We start from the raw sequence: 17,813 nt of genomic DNA on the forward strand, positions 1-17,813 counted from the left end.
CTGAGATACTGAATTCCTAGCCTGTAGCCCAATGTTTCCCAAACACTGGGTCGAGACCCATTTGTGGGTCCCAGACCCATTTTTATGGGTTGCGAGTATACAGCATGTCCCTTTGCTACATTTTGTTTTTAATTATTATTATTGCAAAAGATTTCAAAAACTCCCACGAAAAACATCCTTTTTTGTTTTTTATAATTGAAAAACAAATTCAAACATTTTCCAAAGAAATGTCATAAATAAATACAAACTCAAAGAAATTCCATAAATAAAAAAGTAGTAGTGAAAATAGCCGATCTACAAGGCCTCAATGCTTCACATTGCAATGTGTTGTGAGCTTGTAGATCGGCTATTTTCACCAAACTGCCGTGAAAAATCTAATTCCTCTTTTGGGTCTCGAGCTAAAAAGTTTGGGAACCACTGCTGTAGCCTATATTCATGTTAGAGATTTAACTGCAGCTAAAGCAGTATGATTTTGACATTGCAATCATGTTTGTATGGCCTACACATTTTAATATCTGGTCTTCTAGTCAGTATGAACGTAATGATGGTATGCAGTACGCACAATTTCACTGATTTATTTATATCAGCTTAAAGGTTTTTGTCAATTGTAAAGCCACTAATGCACAACATGTTTTGAATGAATGATATAAATTAAATGTAAATACAAATGAAGGCTGTTGAAGTTTGTCCTACTTCAGGCAGTTTACTTGTGCCTTTATAGCAGACATTGACATGATATAAGTTTGTATGTAACAAAGCAAAGATGGATTTGTTTCTTTTCCACAATGTGAATAAATTAGTATTTGATGTTGTCTATATGGATAGCTATGTTTTATCCAACTCTGTTATCAGTTAACTACAAACATTGTCAGTCATGTTAATTTAGCTGTCTCTTATTCCATTACAAACCATCTAAATGACTATAAAACAATAAAGTAACATTGAAATGGGGTAAAGGGGGGGAATAGATGAGTACTAGACCAACTGGATCAAGTAATTCCATTCCACTAGTGATACTGACCAGTCAGCCAACAGTTGTCAGCATCCTGGTGTCAGTATCATGGTCAGTGGCCATGATACTGACACCAGGATACTGACCAGGATACTGACACCATGACACTAACCATGATACTGACACCAGGATACTGACCATGATACTGACACCAGGATACTGACCATGACACTAACCATGATACTGACACCAGCATACTGACCATGATACTGACCATGACACTAACCATGATACTGACACCACTGCACACCAGGATACTGACCATGATACTGACACCAGGATACTGACAGCCTGATACTGACCATGATACTGATAGCCTAATACTGACCAGGATACTGACACCAGGATACTGACCATGATACTGATAGCCTGATACTGACCATGATACTGACCAGGATACTGACCATGATACTGACACCAGGATACTGACCATGATACTGACCATGATACTGACACCAGGATTTTAGTCAGTAACTCAGTATCATGTAGGCCTTTTTTTTCCTTCTTTTTTTGCATCACTGACAATAATGTAAAGCTTCAGTGTGATTCACTAGACAGGCAATATGTTTTATTGCAAGCTACATCATATAGTAACATTTCATGTTTGTTGAAATGTTCAGATATGTAGTATATTCAATTCAACCCATCAACCTCTTCTGCTATAAGCGTCGCATGCGTACGTGTGTACGTCACACAGGAACTTCATGACGCTTTGCGACGCTGTATACGTCACAGCCTGTCAGTGGATGTTTATTGTTTGAGGCTGGGGCTGCAGTTAACAGGTAATCAAATAACTTTCGTTAACTCGACACAATAGTTAGTTTAAGCACGAAATAGAACAGTGCCGAAACAAAGCTAGCATCGTGAACAAAGAACTCCTGAGCGGGTGGGCGAGCCGACCGGCTAACTAACTTTAGCTGCTGTAGTAGGCTAGCCTAGCAAGCTAACGTTTTAAAGGGTGATTTATACTTGGTCGCGCGCCGAAAATAGGAGATCAACAAGCTCACAACGCGTCGCGCTGTGACGCGTTGTGAGCTTATAGATCTCCTGTTTTCGGCGCGCGACCGAAGCACAGCTGTCTGTTGTGGCCATAGGAGGCTAACCGGCTACTCTGGTTTGTTGTGACATTTCACTTCACATTTTAACCCAACAAGTGTGTTTCTGCTGGTATTTGAGGTGATCTTGTGGAGGATGATTTGGTGCCAAGTTTAACAGGCGGAGGGTAGCATATATGAGATATTGGATGGCAATTGACGCTATGCTGATGGCTGGCCGACTGGCTAAGCTAACTGCCAGTGTTGCCAGATGTTGTGAAAGAAACAAGCAGCCAGGTCTATGAAAACAAGCCCAAAAGAAGCGAGCCCACTTCGCCCTTTAAACAATACATTGGCTATTTGAAAATAGCCGATCTACTGAGCTTGTTGATCTGCTCTTTAAAAAGATTCTTGAAGAAAATTTGAATAAATGTGGAATATTTTTAAACAACCTAACAACACAAATCTTGAGTCCCTGGTATAAAATATTTTCAGGTGGGGGTCCACAGACAAATACATATTATTTTGGGGTCCTTGACATGAACATGTTTGAGAACCACTGCTATAAACAACATTAGGAAACAAGCCCAAATAAGCAACTTTAGAAAAAAGCCCCCAAAACGCAACTACCAATATTTACAAGCAAATTTACAGAAAAACAAGGCAGAATACGCTTATAATAAGCGGACATGGCAACGCTGCTAACTGCTAAGCTCGTTCATGTTAAGTGACAGAACAAAGAAATGATCCCTGTCAGGTCTTTTCCACTGACTACTGCTGTGATCAGCGGTTTGATTGTTTTGCTTGAACAACAACGTGTTAAGCTCACATTTGAAACAACCAGTGGTGGAAAAAGTACTCAAATATTTAGTAATAATAATCAAAATCTACAAAGTAACTAGTAACTAAAGTTTTCAAATAATTGTAGTGGAGTAAAAGTACAATATTTGCATCCGAGGTGTAGTGGAGTAGAAGTAAAAGTACTGAAAATTGGAAATACTCCAGTAAAGTAAAACAAAATACCTCAAAATTGTACTTCAGTACAGTACTTGAGTAAATGATAACCAGTATGGGATATTCAGTATTACAAGTTCCCCCACTACCCAAAACCTTTACTCTGCTGCTCAAATGTCAATTTTTGGTCAAAGCTGTACTGTATCTTCTTTTTTCTGTCTTTTCCTGTATTTGTCTGTCCTCTTGTGTCTCCTTTACTGCTGTAACTGCCATTGATAAATGAATGCCCCCTGCAGTATCACTAGCCTCTGTCTGTCTGTCTGTCTGTCTGTCTGTCTGTCTGTCTATTCTATCTATCTTACTATTATAAGCTAACTAGCTGGTGTTTGTGGTGAGATTGGTAGCTGGTACTACAATTGGACGACACAAGAAATGGAACATACAGGGCTATCATCATCAGCCTTATGTTTAGTTATACCAATGGTGTTGGGCTGTGAAATTGAACATGAACATCTTTTCCTTGAAGCCTTGCTGCCTATCACATTGGGAGCAGCACACCCAAGTGTATTATGTAATATGGTGCTGGATAATGCAATCCTGAGAATAAGTCTGTAAGTTATGAGAAAATAACAGCATGACGGGGGTGAAGAAGTGGAACTGTTTCATGTTGTTGAACCTCATTTCGTTAATGTCAGAAGATTCCTCGGGTTATTCTCACTGTGTTATCACAAAGTTAACATCAGTGAGAATATACCTTGTCCACAAACAGTTTTTCTCTGTAAACCTCAATAAATATTTTTGCCTCAAGTCAGTCACCTCGGGCCAGGCCAAAGGAATGGGGTGGAGATGATCATTTCACCTCTGTTTGTCTGTCTGTCCCTCCGAGGCTACTCTAACAAACCACTTGGCTGATTAGCACCACACTTCCTGTGCACGCTGCCAGTAGGCGAAGGAAGTACCTCTGCACATTTTTCCCTTTTTTCAAATATATTTTAGATTTTAGTTTTTATATTTAACTTTAATGGAAGTCAATGGAAGCACCCGGCCTGGTGGAGATACAATATGCGCTCCAATATGTTCTAGGTTTTTTCGGAGGGTATACGATATTATTCCCTCCCACACGCACGACATGCGAGTGTATATACGCTCGTGCGTGGTCAACGAATGAAATGATTAGTAGAAAAAAAATCTTGGACGGCATACTACGTATATAGCGTAACACGGTAGAACACACCACTGCACTCCACTATGTTTGAATACATTTTAAAGCCCTTTGTCAAATATCCTTTCCAGGCAGGATGTTGCGGCTTCGTTGTAAGACCAAAAACGGGAGCCACATAATGCAGGGCCTGACCCACCAGTCCTGCGTTCAGGAGCTGAAGAGAAAGGTGGAGGAGCTCACTGGCATCCCCTGCGATGTTCAGAAAATCATGGTCGGTTACCCTCCTTCCAGCCTTGACCTCAGAAACGGTGACGCCCACCTCAAAGACTACCCCATCAAATCAGGTACGTCTCTAGTCCTGCTAGCAAAATGATTCCGTCGGGACGGGTTGAGTTAACCTTACATTTAGTAATAATGTAATAATGCTCCTATTCAGAGCATCTACAATAAGTAAGTTTAGTAAAAATAGAATAAAAGATGCAATTCCTATAACACGCCCATCGAATGTTCAGCAGTGTAATTCTCCACAAGTTCCACATTATAAAACACGTCCAATATGAAGTTGGAAAGGGTACACGATTTGACCTTTTTTTTCTTCTTAAATCACAAGTAACCATGCATATATTTTAGCTTACAAGAATTAAGCTTGGTAATCTTAAGCTTGGTAATCTCAAGGCACACAATCACCTTTTTTGTTTACAGGAGACACACTCATCGTTGAGGAAGAAAAGAACAAACCAAAGCCTCCTCAGGACAATTCTACAGTGACCAAGGCACCGCGACTAGAAGCTTTCCCGATACTGGCACGCCGTGTTGTTCCCGCCGACAACTCTTGCCTCTTCACCAGTGTCAGCTACGTGGTGGAGGGTGGCGTCTACGACCCGGCATGCGCCCCCGAGATGCGAGGTCTCATTGCCCAGATTGTCTCCAGTGACCCGGCAGCGTACTCGGAGGCGGTGCTCGGGAAGACCAACGAGGAGTACTGCACCTGGATACAACGCGATGACACGTGGGGCGGTGCCATCGAGGTGTCCATCCTCTCCAAGTTCTACCGTTGTGAGATCTGTGTGGTAGACACGCAGACGGTGCGTGTGGACCGCTTCGGCGAGGACGCTGGCTACCACAAGCGCGTGCTGCTCATCTATGACGGCATCCATTATGACCCCCTGCAGAAAGAGACGCCCGGTTCAGACGTCCCACCCCAGACGATCTTCACCACCGTGGACGACGTGATCCTGGCCCAGGCCCTGGAGCTGGCGGATGAGGCGCGGCGCAAGCGGCAGTTCACGGACGTCAACCGTTTTGCGCTGCGCTGCATGGTGTGCCAGACAGGCCTGGTGGGACAGAAAGAGGCACGGGAGCACGCCAAGGAAACGGGCCACACCAACTTTGGAGAGGTGTGAACTCTCTTTTAAATTGCCTTTTGTCTTCCCTCCCTCACAACTACAACCACCACTGAAGACCACAAGCCTCCCATGTATGGCTACTCTGTCCATCTCTCTCAGTTGGTCTCTGTCTGTCTGTCTGTCTGCTTGTGTGATTCTCTACCTCACATCCAGCGACTTCTAGGGAGAATCTGTGGACACCATGTTCAGCAATCTAACCTGTCCAGTATTACTCCTAATGGCTATCAGTTCTCAACTTAATGAAAGCTACTGCTACTGCCCCAGCCTCATTACACCATAATTTCAGATTGTTTGGAGAAGTTCTCAGATCTGTTGTCCAGACCTGTGTCAAATGATATTTTCTGAAAATGCTTGGGGTTCATTTTAAACAAGTTGGAATACTAGATGGATGAGGTTTTACCACATCAATTCAGAGTTTGCCAGATATATTGTGAAAACTACTAAATTGAGTGTAACATATTTTAGTCATTTATTTGTGCATTTGGGTCTTTGTATTATACTACGTGGCAAATCTGACCTTTCTGTATTCCAACTAGTTCCATTGAAAAGCAGAGATATTTTTTTGCTACTACTCGTTTGATTCAGGTCTATTGTTGTCTTAAGCTCAACTCACCAAGGTTGAGTACTACATTTTGTCATTCATGTAGCATGTATTTATTCTCCTTGTTGTCAGCAATATATGTTATTTTTACCAAAAGCAAAGCCAATTGCATTTGGTACTGAGCACGATTGGGCTACTTGGGCTTATTTTTATTTTTTGGTATTTTGTTTTCATTTACATTGTGGTTTGATATGTAGGCTAGTATTTCTTAAATAATCTGCAAGCTGCAAATTATTTAAGATACTTTTTCTCCATTTTTGTTATGGTATCATGGCACACCAAGAACATTAGCCTACTTAAAAGTCTTACAAGACTTACTTAAAACTTACAAGAATAATGGTGCTGTACTGAACACATTTACATAGTTAGGTTAATGCTTTTTTCACAGGTATGACTTTCCGAAGTGTGATTTTAAAGCTGGAGTGTGATATTGTCTTATCATGCTGCAATCATGTTTTTATATTGCAACATCATCAAGAAAATAGAAAAATCTGTTATTTTATCAATCTGATTTCAATGTCAGTTATGATAACAGACAGTTTGTGCTCAAAAAAAGATTCGCTGCCAACACAGATGAGAAAGGTCATTATCTCACAACGAAAGATTATCACATTAAAACAAGAACATTAGAAATCTCAATATGGAAAAGTTCACACTAGCCTTCCTTACATTTGTGCATACTGCATAGACATACAGTATCGACACTTTCACACTATTGCATGTGTGCACAGATGTACAAAAAGACACTTGCATAAACACTTGGACACAGCATGTATACACACATTTCTCCCACAGAAAAACAAAAGTGTCCACCCACACATTGCTCCACAAACTGAAACTGATCTCTGTTCTCACAGTAATCTGATGATGATGATAAAATATTATCTGTTGGCCGGTGTGTACTGTATGTAGTTGTCATACTGACTCAGTCGGTACACACAGTAAAATGTATGTTTATTTATTTTTCTGTGTAGAAAGCTGAATAGAATGAGTGGTGTGGATTCTATTCACAGGTATGTCCCACACTATGTACTTAGCTCCAAACCGTTTTTCCTTTATACAGCCAAGTACTAACTCCAAAAGTGTTGCTAAAGAGAACTGTGATCAAAGGGTAAAGCCCTTACACTTAGTTGCATGGTGAAAATAGCCTACAAGCAATGCATTGTAAGCTTGTAGATCTGCTATTTTCAGGTGGAGTTTAAATTAAGCATCAATGGCCTATGTTTGTTTGTAATGTGCTCATCAAGAGAAACTGCCACTCTGTTGTACTGCACAATGCTTCCCATGATGTCCTCATATATTTCACTGAATTCAGGTGTCACCACATTGCTTACTTCTTTTGATATACACAGTCTCTAGGAAACGAGCATGCACTTATTCAATTATGTCAGACTTAAGCTCAAAGATGCCTGGTGCCAGGAAACCATGGGGATCAGTGTGCAATTTTTATAAGCTGTTACAGTCGATACTGTTTTGCTTCCCACTTAAACCGTATATTCTATGTTGGATGTCAAATAGTGGAAATGGCAGCCCTGTGAGCGCTCAACACATTACGTGTTGTGAGCTTGTAGATGTGCTACAGTATGTATGCCGAATGTTAGCCTATTTTCATGAATTTCAGCCTGGAGGGCAAGCACTCATCATCCATCTTACACAAATTGAGAAGGCGTTTAACCTGTCTTTAAAATGTTACTCATTGGGACATTTTGGTACCGGTACTTTGTTTTTAATTTGGAAAATATCTATAGAATGTTGTACTTAGTTTGATAGTGAAGGAGGTGATCAGAGCCTTACAAGGTCACAGAAAAAGCGTGTGAGGAACTGAGGAAAAATAAATGTCCATTTATTTCTTTGACATTTTAAACAAATTGCTGTCACTGTTTTTCTCTTTTTTTGCCATGCGTTTAATAATATTTTTTTTAACTGATTATTAAATAAGCCTATATAAAAGTGAAACTATAGATATGGCTTTATTGTACTACAGTATGTATTGCCCTCTATATTTGCTGGGACAGTGGCTTCTCAAGCCCATTGTGGTATATACAGAATCCAATATGGGACTGCTGGCATGGCTCCTGTGGGTGGCGTGACTGTCACACAATCCATTTTTTCCCACATTCTCATGAATTTTCAAGGACACTTAACAATGAATGTTGCACACAAAGCACTACACCTACAGGATAACTGGATTTACTTGATTCCCTCCCCCCATGTGTCACAATAAAAAATATGTAATTAAAGGTCTCTTGTCTTTGTGCAGGTCTGTTCAACTATTTACAAGTTTTGCTGTTTTGTTTACAGTTTAGGCATTTAGCAGACACTCTTAATCCAGAGCGAATTACAGTAAGCAAGGACACAAGATAATACACAGAATTTCTGTTTCACAGTAATATTTATTTTCCAGTATTGTCTGATTTGTAGGCCACCTGTGGCCTAATGCATATCAAACTGGGGGTTCTTGAAATTAAAACGTTTGAGAATCGCTGGAATCTTTAATAACAATCAAATATCGGTCCAGTTAGTCCCAGTCTTCAAAGTATCCAATGCAATGCTCAGTAGGATTAGACTTCTATGTATGTTATTTTAAGAATGGCATTAGGTCTACCTGACGGTTGGGCTTCCTTCAATGTCTTAAGAATGAGCTTCTCTGATTGGCTGAAGAAGGATTAACACGCAAAGTCCTTTGCAGGTGAGCCTGGCTGCTACTATGGAGTTATGATACCATAGCCCCGAGGGACGGTCTGTCGGTCAGCATTGCCATTGGCTAATTGGTTGTCTGGCAACAGCTGATTTTTACACCATAGTTAGTTCACACCCTATGGTTCACACAGTAGCGTCCACTGTTGCATAGCTACTATAAATGTGCCTGAATTTAGAATGTATTTTATGTGTAGCTAAGCTTTCAGACATAATAAAAAGTAATTTAGCATACCAAATAGTATGTTACAGACTGGTAGCTGGGGGCACTGGCCCAAAAAAGGTTGAGAAACATTGAACTAGATGAAGTACTGGAAATAGTACTTTTCCCAATGTTTGCTATGTGTGTACAAAACTGTATATCATGTAATGCCTTTCATTTGTTTCATTGTTAACTATTCACTAAAGTAGTAACTATTGCCTAATTATTACCCCTCGACCGTCGTACAACGGTGTTGTGTGTGCCGCCCGAACCTCATCTAAAAGCTTGGCTAAAAGGGAAGAGTGGGCAGTGGCACCAGGAAAAGTGGGCACGATATGAACCCTAAGACTTAAAATTATTCCCGTTTTGGTGCCCAGATTTCCCTAGTGCGAACACTTCTCACCCCAAAGTGCCCACTCTTCCGGGTCACAGGGTGCCCACTCTTCCTAGGTGCCCAGTTTTCCCTAGTGCCCAGAATGTTTTTGTGTCCACCTTTCCTGTTACCTCCCTGCGAACCAGCTAGCGGCTAGCCAATCGCAGGGAACCCATCCGTCCGGGCTATGGGATGTACACTCAACCGCTTAAACCGTGTCGACTGTGCTTTAAATTCAGACAGGCGCCCAATGCGTTTGAGAATGGGATCATAGAGACGGTTCATTGCCAGTTCACAGGTATGTACCAACTATAACACTGTGATTAAGTTAAGATTAGATTAGTCTATGTTATTTATATATTATACGAGTAAAAGTAGATGTAAAAAGTTGCTATCGACATTTAGTCTATGTTTAGGGGAAGGGAATCCCTAAAAGTAAACTAGAGATGATCAATTGACTATCATTGTATTTTATGTAGACATGACAGACTACATTTACCTCAAGAGTGTCCTGAAAGATAAAAGCACGAGGCAGACAGCTTTCATTGACAATATGGATTAATGTGGATGAACGGTGAAAGTAAACGCACAGTTTATAATCCTGATTCCTGCTTAATATGACAAGCGCACCCAATTGTCGCATAATCCAACCTGTTTTATGTTCAGCAGAGACTGGACTAACATAATACAACTGTATAATAATGATTTAAAAAAATAATAATAATACTGGATAGTAAAAATAATGAAACAAGAAAAATATAGAAAAGAGAAAGTTGTAGAATGGTAGGTATAGGCTATGGCAAATCTAGGAATGTATGATATCTTTAGCTGCAGTGTCAAATGTGCAAGAAGCAGAATACATAGGCTACATAATATACATAAAATGTACATTCTGTTTCACACATCTATTGGCCAGATGAGATGGTCAGTTGAGTAAACAATCATTATTAACCATTATTGTTGATAGTCAGAAATTATCTTACCTTTATCTGACCGTCATATAAAATTACTGACTCATTCCTTGTTTTTATGATGAAATGATTGACTTATTCTATGCATATATTATTATTTTTCGAATAATATGGCAAATCGGCAATGATGGTTTTCACTGTCTGGCATTGGGAAAATGCCTTGGAAAACGGCTATAGTGATCAGGCCCAAAAAGGTTGCTCACCCCTGTTATTGTCTAACAACTTAATTATGACATTTACTGCAATTCTAATGATTCTGTGGAACAGATGTTCCAGTTCCACCATATAGTTAATCAACAACTAGCCTGCATTGTGTGATGTCTGACGTATTATACTGGAAGGAACTGGTCACTAGGTCTATACCATAAAACCATGCATCAAAGCAGGTAATATAGATAACATATATAGGCTAGACTAGACAACAATACTCCTCTGTCTCAAGTCTATCAAATAACCAATATTTGTGTAACTCCAGGTGTAGGACCACCATACAGCAGGCCTTCTCAACAGATGTTGAAGTTTAGTTCATTATTGTCACTATAGGCCACTGCAGCTGCTCTTCTATTTGCATGAGATCAGTGCAGATTGTCTCAGGTTAGAGAACAGTAAACCTTATCATGAACTTTACACTATTCAAATTCACATCTGAAATCATTCTCATGCATGAGGGATGGCTGTCGACTTTTTACATATTTGCCCGCCTGGGGATAGTGGCTTTTACTACAGGTGTGTGTGTGTGTGTGTGTGTGTGTGTGTGTGTGTGTGTGTGTGTGTGTGTGTGTGTGTGTGTGTGTGTGTGTGTGTGTGTGTGTGTGTGTGTGTGTGTGTGTGTGTGTGTGTGTGTGTGTGTGTGTGTGTGTGTGTGTGTGTGTGTGTGTGTGTGTGTGTGTGTGCGCGCGCGCGCGCGCGTGTGTGTGTGGATTGACCAAGCATCAACAATGAACAAGAGTGCTATTGTGTATTCCCTGACCTACTTCAGAACCCCTCTCAGGTGTGCAGTTCTTTTCACTGGCCCCAGACAGGGATTTCTTTATGCCGTATTCCCAACTCTTATTTCTGCATTTCCAGAAAACGCCTGGCCCATCCCTCCAGGGCTCTGAGTTCATAAAAGACTCATACATTTGTTTGCACTTCTAGTCATAAAGCAATTGTAAACCTGATGATGCACACAATAAAGTACACACAAAGTGTACGGAGTGTTCTCACAGTTAAATGGAACATTCTGGATTTTGCGTAGGCGGTTCTATTATTGTCATTATGCGTATGTGTTGTGTTGTTATCTGAAGCACCATACAGTACAGTGAGTTTTTTTATTTGTTTTTTATTTTTTAACTTCATGACCATGGGTCCTTAGAGAGGATATGAGAGAGCGATTCTCAACCTGTGGGTCGGGGCCCACTGGTGGGCCGTGAGGATATTGCAAGTGGGTCCCTGAATAATTGGCAAAATGATGATATAATTCATATTAAAACCAATAATGTAAAAGTTTCTTTCAAACCTTGAAAAATGTGTTTTCATTGTGATACCGATAAATAGGAAATTAACCTACGTTAGTTCCATTTATCCAAGCCAGAACACAATCGGGTGATTCATTAAAATAAACATGCTCTGAAAATGCATGCGGCCGCCAACTCTTTTCAAGATGTTCAAGTGAGCCCTGATCCAGAAAAGGTTGAGAACCACTGATGTAAGGCACCAACGGTTTCAACTGTTACAGTAAGACGGCAGGTTTTAAATTGGATATCATGTAGCCTCAGGTAGATCATTTGTGCTGTCCTCCGCCTCCACACATGTGGAAATTGATCCCATGGAAGGAGCTTAGGAGTGGCATGAGCAGTAATCTGAGAGTCACATGTAGTAAGAGGGACCAGATATCTCTCTGAAATACACTGGGTATAGCCTGCCACCACCATAGCCTGTCAGTCTGCACTGGGCAGTAAAATCCTCAGTGTTAAATTACGAGTCCATTTGGTTCCCTTTGTACTAGGGGTGCAAGAGTTAAAAAATAATACATTTGAATAAAATAATAGATAGAAATACAGAAAATAGCTGATCTACAGTACAAGCTCACAACGCGTTGCGACGCGACGCTTGAGCTTGTAGATTGGCTATGCTTTGCATGATACATTTGTACAAAATAGAGCTTAAGTGGTTAATCAGATTAATCAATGAAATCTTTCACAATCATATATAAACATAAAAAAGGTATCCCCAAAAAAGTGCTTCTCAATTGTAAGATTAATCAAAAAAAGTAATCGATAGAATAGTCGCTAAGAAGATAATCGATAGGCCCAGACTGCTGGCCTAGCGGTCCAGGGACCTAGGCTCTAATGTAGCCTGAGTTCGAGTCCCGTTCCCGACGATCTTTACTGCATGTCTCTCCCCATCTCTCTCTCCCTGTTTCCTGTCCATCTCCATTTTCCACTATAAATAAAGGCAGAAAAGCCCCCAAAATATATATTTAAAAAAAAAGAGAATAATCGATAGTTGTAGCTCTAATTTGTACATCCTCAGAGCTAAATTAACACTTGGGATTTACAGTGTCTTCTTTTTTAACCCTTGACAGAAGAGCGTCAGAAGACTGGTTCCACTCATCTTGGCTCCGCTGGGCACCTTTCCTAACATGCCTAAAAGTGACACATGGCCAGGTGGCACTGGCTTGGAGATGATGACTGGCATGGACAGTGCGGGCAGCTGTGACAGTGTTGTCAGTGTAAATTCAGGATTCGTAAGTAGCTCTAAAATCCCCACACATCCAATAGAAAACAAGAAAAACATTTGTGAATAATTCCGTTATAGGTGAACACTGATTATCACATATCGTTGTCGGCAGAAACCTTGTATCTCCATATTTAAACTCTTTATCTTTTTTTAATGAATTTATGCCCTACGTTGTCGTACAAGAGTGTCACACAAAAGTAGCGAGAAAAAAAGCTGATCTACAAGCTCACAACCCGAGTATAGAGGGTTTAAGTGGTTAACAGTGTGTTCAAGTGTCCATGTGCTATATTGAGTGTTTAAATAGCATGTTAGCGTTCATTGTGGGGCATTGACCATGTTGTCCATTGACCTCAGTCAGTCACTGCAGGAGGCATTGTAGGTGCTTGTACAAAGAAACACACTGTGAATCATTTTGTAATAGTAAGTGGTGCTTTTTGAAGATGCCACATCTGTCATTTTGGAATGAAACAAATGTTTATCACATGCAATATCTTGCAGAGTGATGATAGCCTGGACCACCTGTCTGCTGAAGAGAAGGCATGCCTCATGTTTCTGGAGGAGACCATAGAGTCTTTGGACACCGAGGAAGATAGCGGAATGTCCAATGACGAACCTGACCAACTGCCTGCCCATGGCAACCTGGCCACCAAAATGGCTAACCTCTCAGCCTCAATGGAGAACAGCAAGCGCAACAGTGAGTTCAAATCTAGCTTAGGACACCAAAGATGGTGGTCCACTAGTCATTCAACCAGCTATATACTATGGTGTATCTATTAACACATACAGTGTGTGTGTGTGTGTGTGTGTGTGTGTGTGTGTGTGTGTGTGTGTGTGTGTGTGTGTGTGTGTGTGTGTGTGTGTGTGTGTGTTTTTCAGGTCCATCAAAACATCACTATGAGGAATCTCCCACGGAAACTTCTAAAACTTCCAAACACCACAGCCCCAAGCATAAGTACATGGTTCCAACACCTTTTGCCGTAGCTAACGGCTCTCAGTGTTTCCTACCGAAGCCTAAGCCAAGCCTCCCTCCAGACAAAAAGACCACCCACACAAAGCCACAGGCTGCTACTTCAAACGACAAACCTGGCCCTCAGCACGACCGACAACACAATGCTCCCCGTGTACCAACAGAAGTCAACGTCGTGGTGATACCACCTCCCAAGGAACATGGAGGTCGGACTCCCGAAGGTCCGTCACCAAGAGGGCCTCTTTCCTACGAGGCCCTCGTTCATCTACGGAGGAGCGCCTCTGAGAAGAAGTCCCCCTTATGTCCCACTCTAGACCACACTATAGAGTTGGACAAACCTCCTGTCATAAGGGTGGCCAGGTATCCAAACCATGGTGACCTCCGCAGAGCCCCGTCAGGGGCTGCACAAGAGTCCCACAGGCCCAAAACCAGACCTCCAGCTGTGGCCCCCAAACCCAAAAGTATTCCTGCCCATGTAGTCATTAAGACACAAACTGAAACAGCCGTCCCAAACCCAGACTCTTCACATAATGGCGGACACAATCCAGATGCTCAGAGGGTGAGACTAGAGGCCTTGCAGAAGCTTGGGCTCCTGCAAGACAGAGAATCACAAGATGAGAACATCGCTCCACGTTCCCCATCAAAAAACCCCTCTTGGGACCTGAATTCGTATAGATTTATTAGAGATCCAATCTATTCTAACCCATCGAGAAGCCCTTCTTTTTCTTGCTCTCAAACACCCACAGAGCCCAGGGCCAGGCCGGTGCAGAGCAGTGCCAGTTTCCACCACTACTCCAGGGTGGAGCCACGCTCTGTGTCCCCTTCGCGCCCCATCCGGCCCAGTGGAGGAAGGGTGCCCACCCGGGAGCGCTCGGGGGCAGGAAACCAGGTACCTTTTCACCCAAACCCACAACTACATTCGGCTACCATGGGTGGCCAGCAAAGTAGTGAGTACTGTCCTAAAAGTTTGATTCCCGAGGAACCAGAGCTGGCAAAAACTGCCATGGTGCCCCAGACTGCGCCCCTCAAGCCCCCAACACCCCAGGGGTACAGTGTGAAGATGGTGTCAGGCATGGGGGCTGACCGCAAAGAAGCACTGAGAAAACTGGGGCTGCTCAAAGAATGAAGCACTCTTAAGAATGTACGTTTAGCTGCTTTGTGTGTGTAGAGAGGAGTTCCATCAGATTAAAGAGGATTAAACCATTCAGTGAGAGGTTGGCACTTGGCACTTTTAGCGCTGTCCTGTAAAGAAGACTAATTTCAAGGGGTGTGGTGTCCGTCTTTATCATTATCACCGCCTTCCTATGTAACTGAAAATGGGCTTAAACACCTCAACATTCCATGAACACAGTTTGCAGCGCTGCAGTAGGCGGTGTGCAGGAGACACAGAGCACAACACAATCGTTGGGTGTTCAGGAAGAACCTGCCTATGAACGTACAAAAAGGAACAGAAAGAATATAAACTGCTGTCAGACAACGTAGAGGGCAGCACATATGCATTCATTTACTGAGCTGGTTGAATATTAAAGAATGCTCTCTCTTTCTGAGAACAATCTCAAGGTATTTGAAGTGTTCAAAACACATTTAAAGACACTGGTAGGTAGTCTATACCTGTGAGAAATAAGAACAAAACACCTAACATATACATCAGCAATCGGAAACGATGCTGGAAGGCGATATTTATTCTGATCGAGGAAAAGATAAAAGAGATCCCATATAAGTAGCAAATGGTGATGTTGACACACTGACACTGACATTCTATTTTATTAATGATGAACATGCTCTGTGATTCATTATTTTCTGTACATAATATGTACATCCAGGAAAAGATTAACCCCAAAATCAACTTTGGACTGTACACTCCTGGCTATTTTATGATTGACAGATGTGCCTCATGGATTGTAGAGTGCATAACATACAGCGCTTTATCTGTGCTATCATGGTTTAAATGGAGTTAATTGCTGTTTTTTGGGGACTTGAGATTAGTGAATAATATTCCAAAGCCGAAATAGAATGTACCAAAATTTTCCTAATTCTTTTGTAAAATTCTGTTTTGGAGTCTGCACGCTGCTTTATACTCTGGGCCCTATTTTGCATAGAGTCTTATGCCTTATGACTAATCTTATTAGGCAATTTTTTATTATTTTGAAAAACATTTTAAAAGAGTGAAAATCTACAGCGACACATGAGTTTGTAGATTGGCTATTTTCAAATGTTTTTCAAAATAATAAAAAATACCTAATAAGATTAGTCATAAGGTATACAATAGGACCCTCTGTCTCTATTCTGTTTTGTCTTGTTTAGTCTATTTTTGTCTGTGTCATTTGTCTAATATCACAATTTCTGGATTTATGCAATGTTTTATAACAATGCAATATAATTGATCAAGGCCGATGCAATAATAGATGATCTGCTGTTTTATTAGCTGTTTAGATGGGTACATACAGTAGAACATTTCTCTGCCTTTACTGTCTTAACACTGAAGATGTTCACCTACAGTAGGAATGTAAAATGCAATAATGTGATGATTTTTACAGTATTTGTGTAAGTCCATAAATATCAGAAAAAGGTTTATAAGTTGTCTATTGCTCATTTGTCATGTTCCAGTTCTATGCTTAGGAAATGGGCTCATGTTCAGTGTCTAAAGACGTAGACGTTTTGCCTTTTAGCAATTAACATGAGCTCTTGAGTGGGTTGCTTTTGCAGACTGGGTGTTCTAAGCTTATTGCCAGATTAAATCTCTCACAAGGCAATTAATTAATTAGTCGGTAACAAAGCTAACAAGGTCTTAACTCAGACAAACATTTATTCCTGCAACCCTGGACACCGGCTTTACCCCTTCCCTACATCATACACGCCCACTTCACTTAGAAAATGACTATCAGGCATAGGCCTACTACTCATCTTACATGCCTGCTCGGTCCACCAGCAAGTCTACTCAGCTATCCTCTGTATTATCCGATTATCTACAGCCTCACCTCCTTGTGAACCTGTCCAACTAATGGTGCTTCCATTTACTCTCAGTCATTCTTGATGCCCAAGACATGCAAGAACTCATTTCTTTCCATTGAATACTTGGGGTTAGCTGACGTAATAACCTTAGACCTCTTCAATTAGCCTGTGCAGCCGAGTACTGCATTAGCTACAGATAGGCTACTACTCTATGCAGTTCTTAAGCAATGGGTACTAATGACTGTATTAGGCGTCGCCTGTGCTTTCCCACTGAAGTAATGTGCCTGTATAATGAGACGGTATCCATGTCTGAGCAGAGCTGTGTGCAAATAAAGGGTGTCACATTTTGAAACCGACACGGCTCTCAAGCTTGGTCAAGTAATATTGGACAATGGATGGACCGTAGCCCACATTAGAAACAAGATACAGGGAGAAAATAGTGAATGGGCAAAAGCGGAAAGATTGGATTGATCAGGAAAGAGGGAGATGCAAGATAGCTTTGTGATTTCTTGCTGTGTGAAAGAAAGAGGCGTTATTCTTCCGATTAGCAGATTGAATGTCATATCTGATCTCTTCCAATACTTCATGATGTATCCGATAACTGTGCAGCTATTGTATTCATCCATTGCCTCATTCAAAGAAAAGAAAAAACGTCAAATTAATCCTCAAATTCTAAGAACACTTTAAATAGCGTAGGTAGGTAATGAATAATGATACAGAGCATTACATAAGCACTGACGAGGAGGATCATGCATATCCAT

At 41.2% G+C, this 17,813-nt stretch overlaps 2 protein-coding genes across 2 annotated transcripts; both read left to right on the forward strand.

Moving 5' to 3' along the window:
- The first annotated feature begins 1,747 nt into the window (after window positions 1-1,747).
- Window positions 1,748-6,642, forward strand: yod1 (YOD1 deubiquitinase). The gene is made up of 3 exons (XM_080425121.1): window positions 1,748-1,794; window positions 4,294-4,506; window positions 4,865-6,642. The coding sequence occupies exons 2-3, from the start codon at window positions 4,299-4,301 to the stop codon at window positions 5,563-5,565; spliced, it is 909 nt and encodes a 302-aa protein (XP_080281247.1). The 5' UTR covers window positions 1,748-1,794; window positions 4,294-4,298; the 3' UTR covers window positions 5,566-6,642.
- A 3,044-nt stretch (window positions 6,643-9,686) lies between these two features.
- LOC308082364 (specifically androgen-regulated gene protein) lies at window positions 9,687-16,668 on the forward strand. Its single transcript, XM_080424089.1, has 4 exons — window positions 9,687-9,739; window positions 12,979-13,140; window positions 13,632-13,827; window positions 14,010-16,668. The coding sequence occupies exons 2-4, from the start codon at window positions 13,036-13,038 to the stop codon at window positions 15,224-15,226; spliced, it is 1,518 nt and encodes a 505-aa protein (XP_080280215.1). The 5' UTR covers window positions 9,687-9,739; window positions 12,979-13,035; the 3' UTR covers window positions 15,227-16,668.
- The last annotated feature ends 1,145 nt before the right edge of the window (window positions 16,669-17,813 follow it).

This window comes from Gymnoscopelus braueri (genome assembly GCF_963280865.1).
Source record: "Gymnoscopelus braueri genome assembly, chromosome: 3".
In the NCBI taxonomy this organism is placed as follows: Eukaryota; Metazoa; Chordata; class Actinopteri; order Myctophiformes; family Myctophidae; genus Gymnoscopelus; species Gymnoscopelus braueri.

Bases quoted from the DNA above. Each gene is read 5' to 3' on its own strand.
- LOC308082364 (XM_080424089.1), top strand. From the start codon at position 13,036: ATGCCTAAAAGTGACACATGGCCAGGTGGCACTGGCTTGGAGATGATG. The intron at 13,141-13,631 runs GTAAGTAGCTCT...AATATCTTGCAG, and splicing joins TCAGTGTAAATTCAGGATTC to AGTGATGATAGCCTGGACCA. The intron at 13,828-14,009 runs GTGAGTTCAAAT...TGTGTTTTTCAG, and splicing joins GGAGAACAGCAAGCGCAACA to GTCCATCAAAACATCACTAT.
- yod1 (XM_080425121.1), top strand. From the start codon at position 4,299: ATGTTGCGGCTTCGTTGTAAGACCAAAAACGGGAGCCACATAATGCAG. The intron at 4,507-4,864 runs GTACGTCTCTAG...TTTTGTTTACAG, and splicing joins AGACTACCCCATCAAATCAG to GAGACACACTCATCGTTGAG.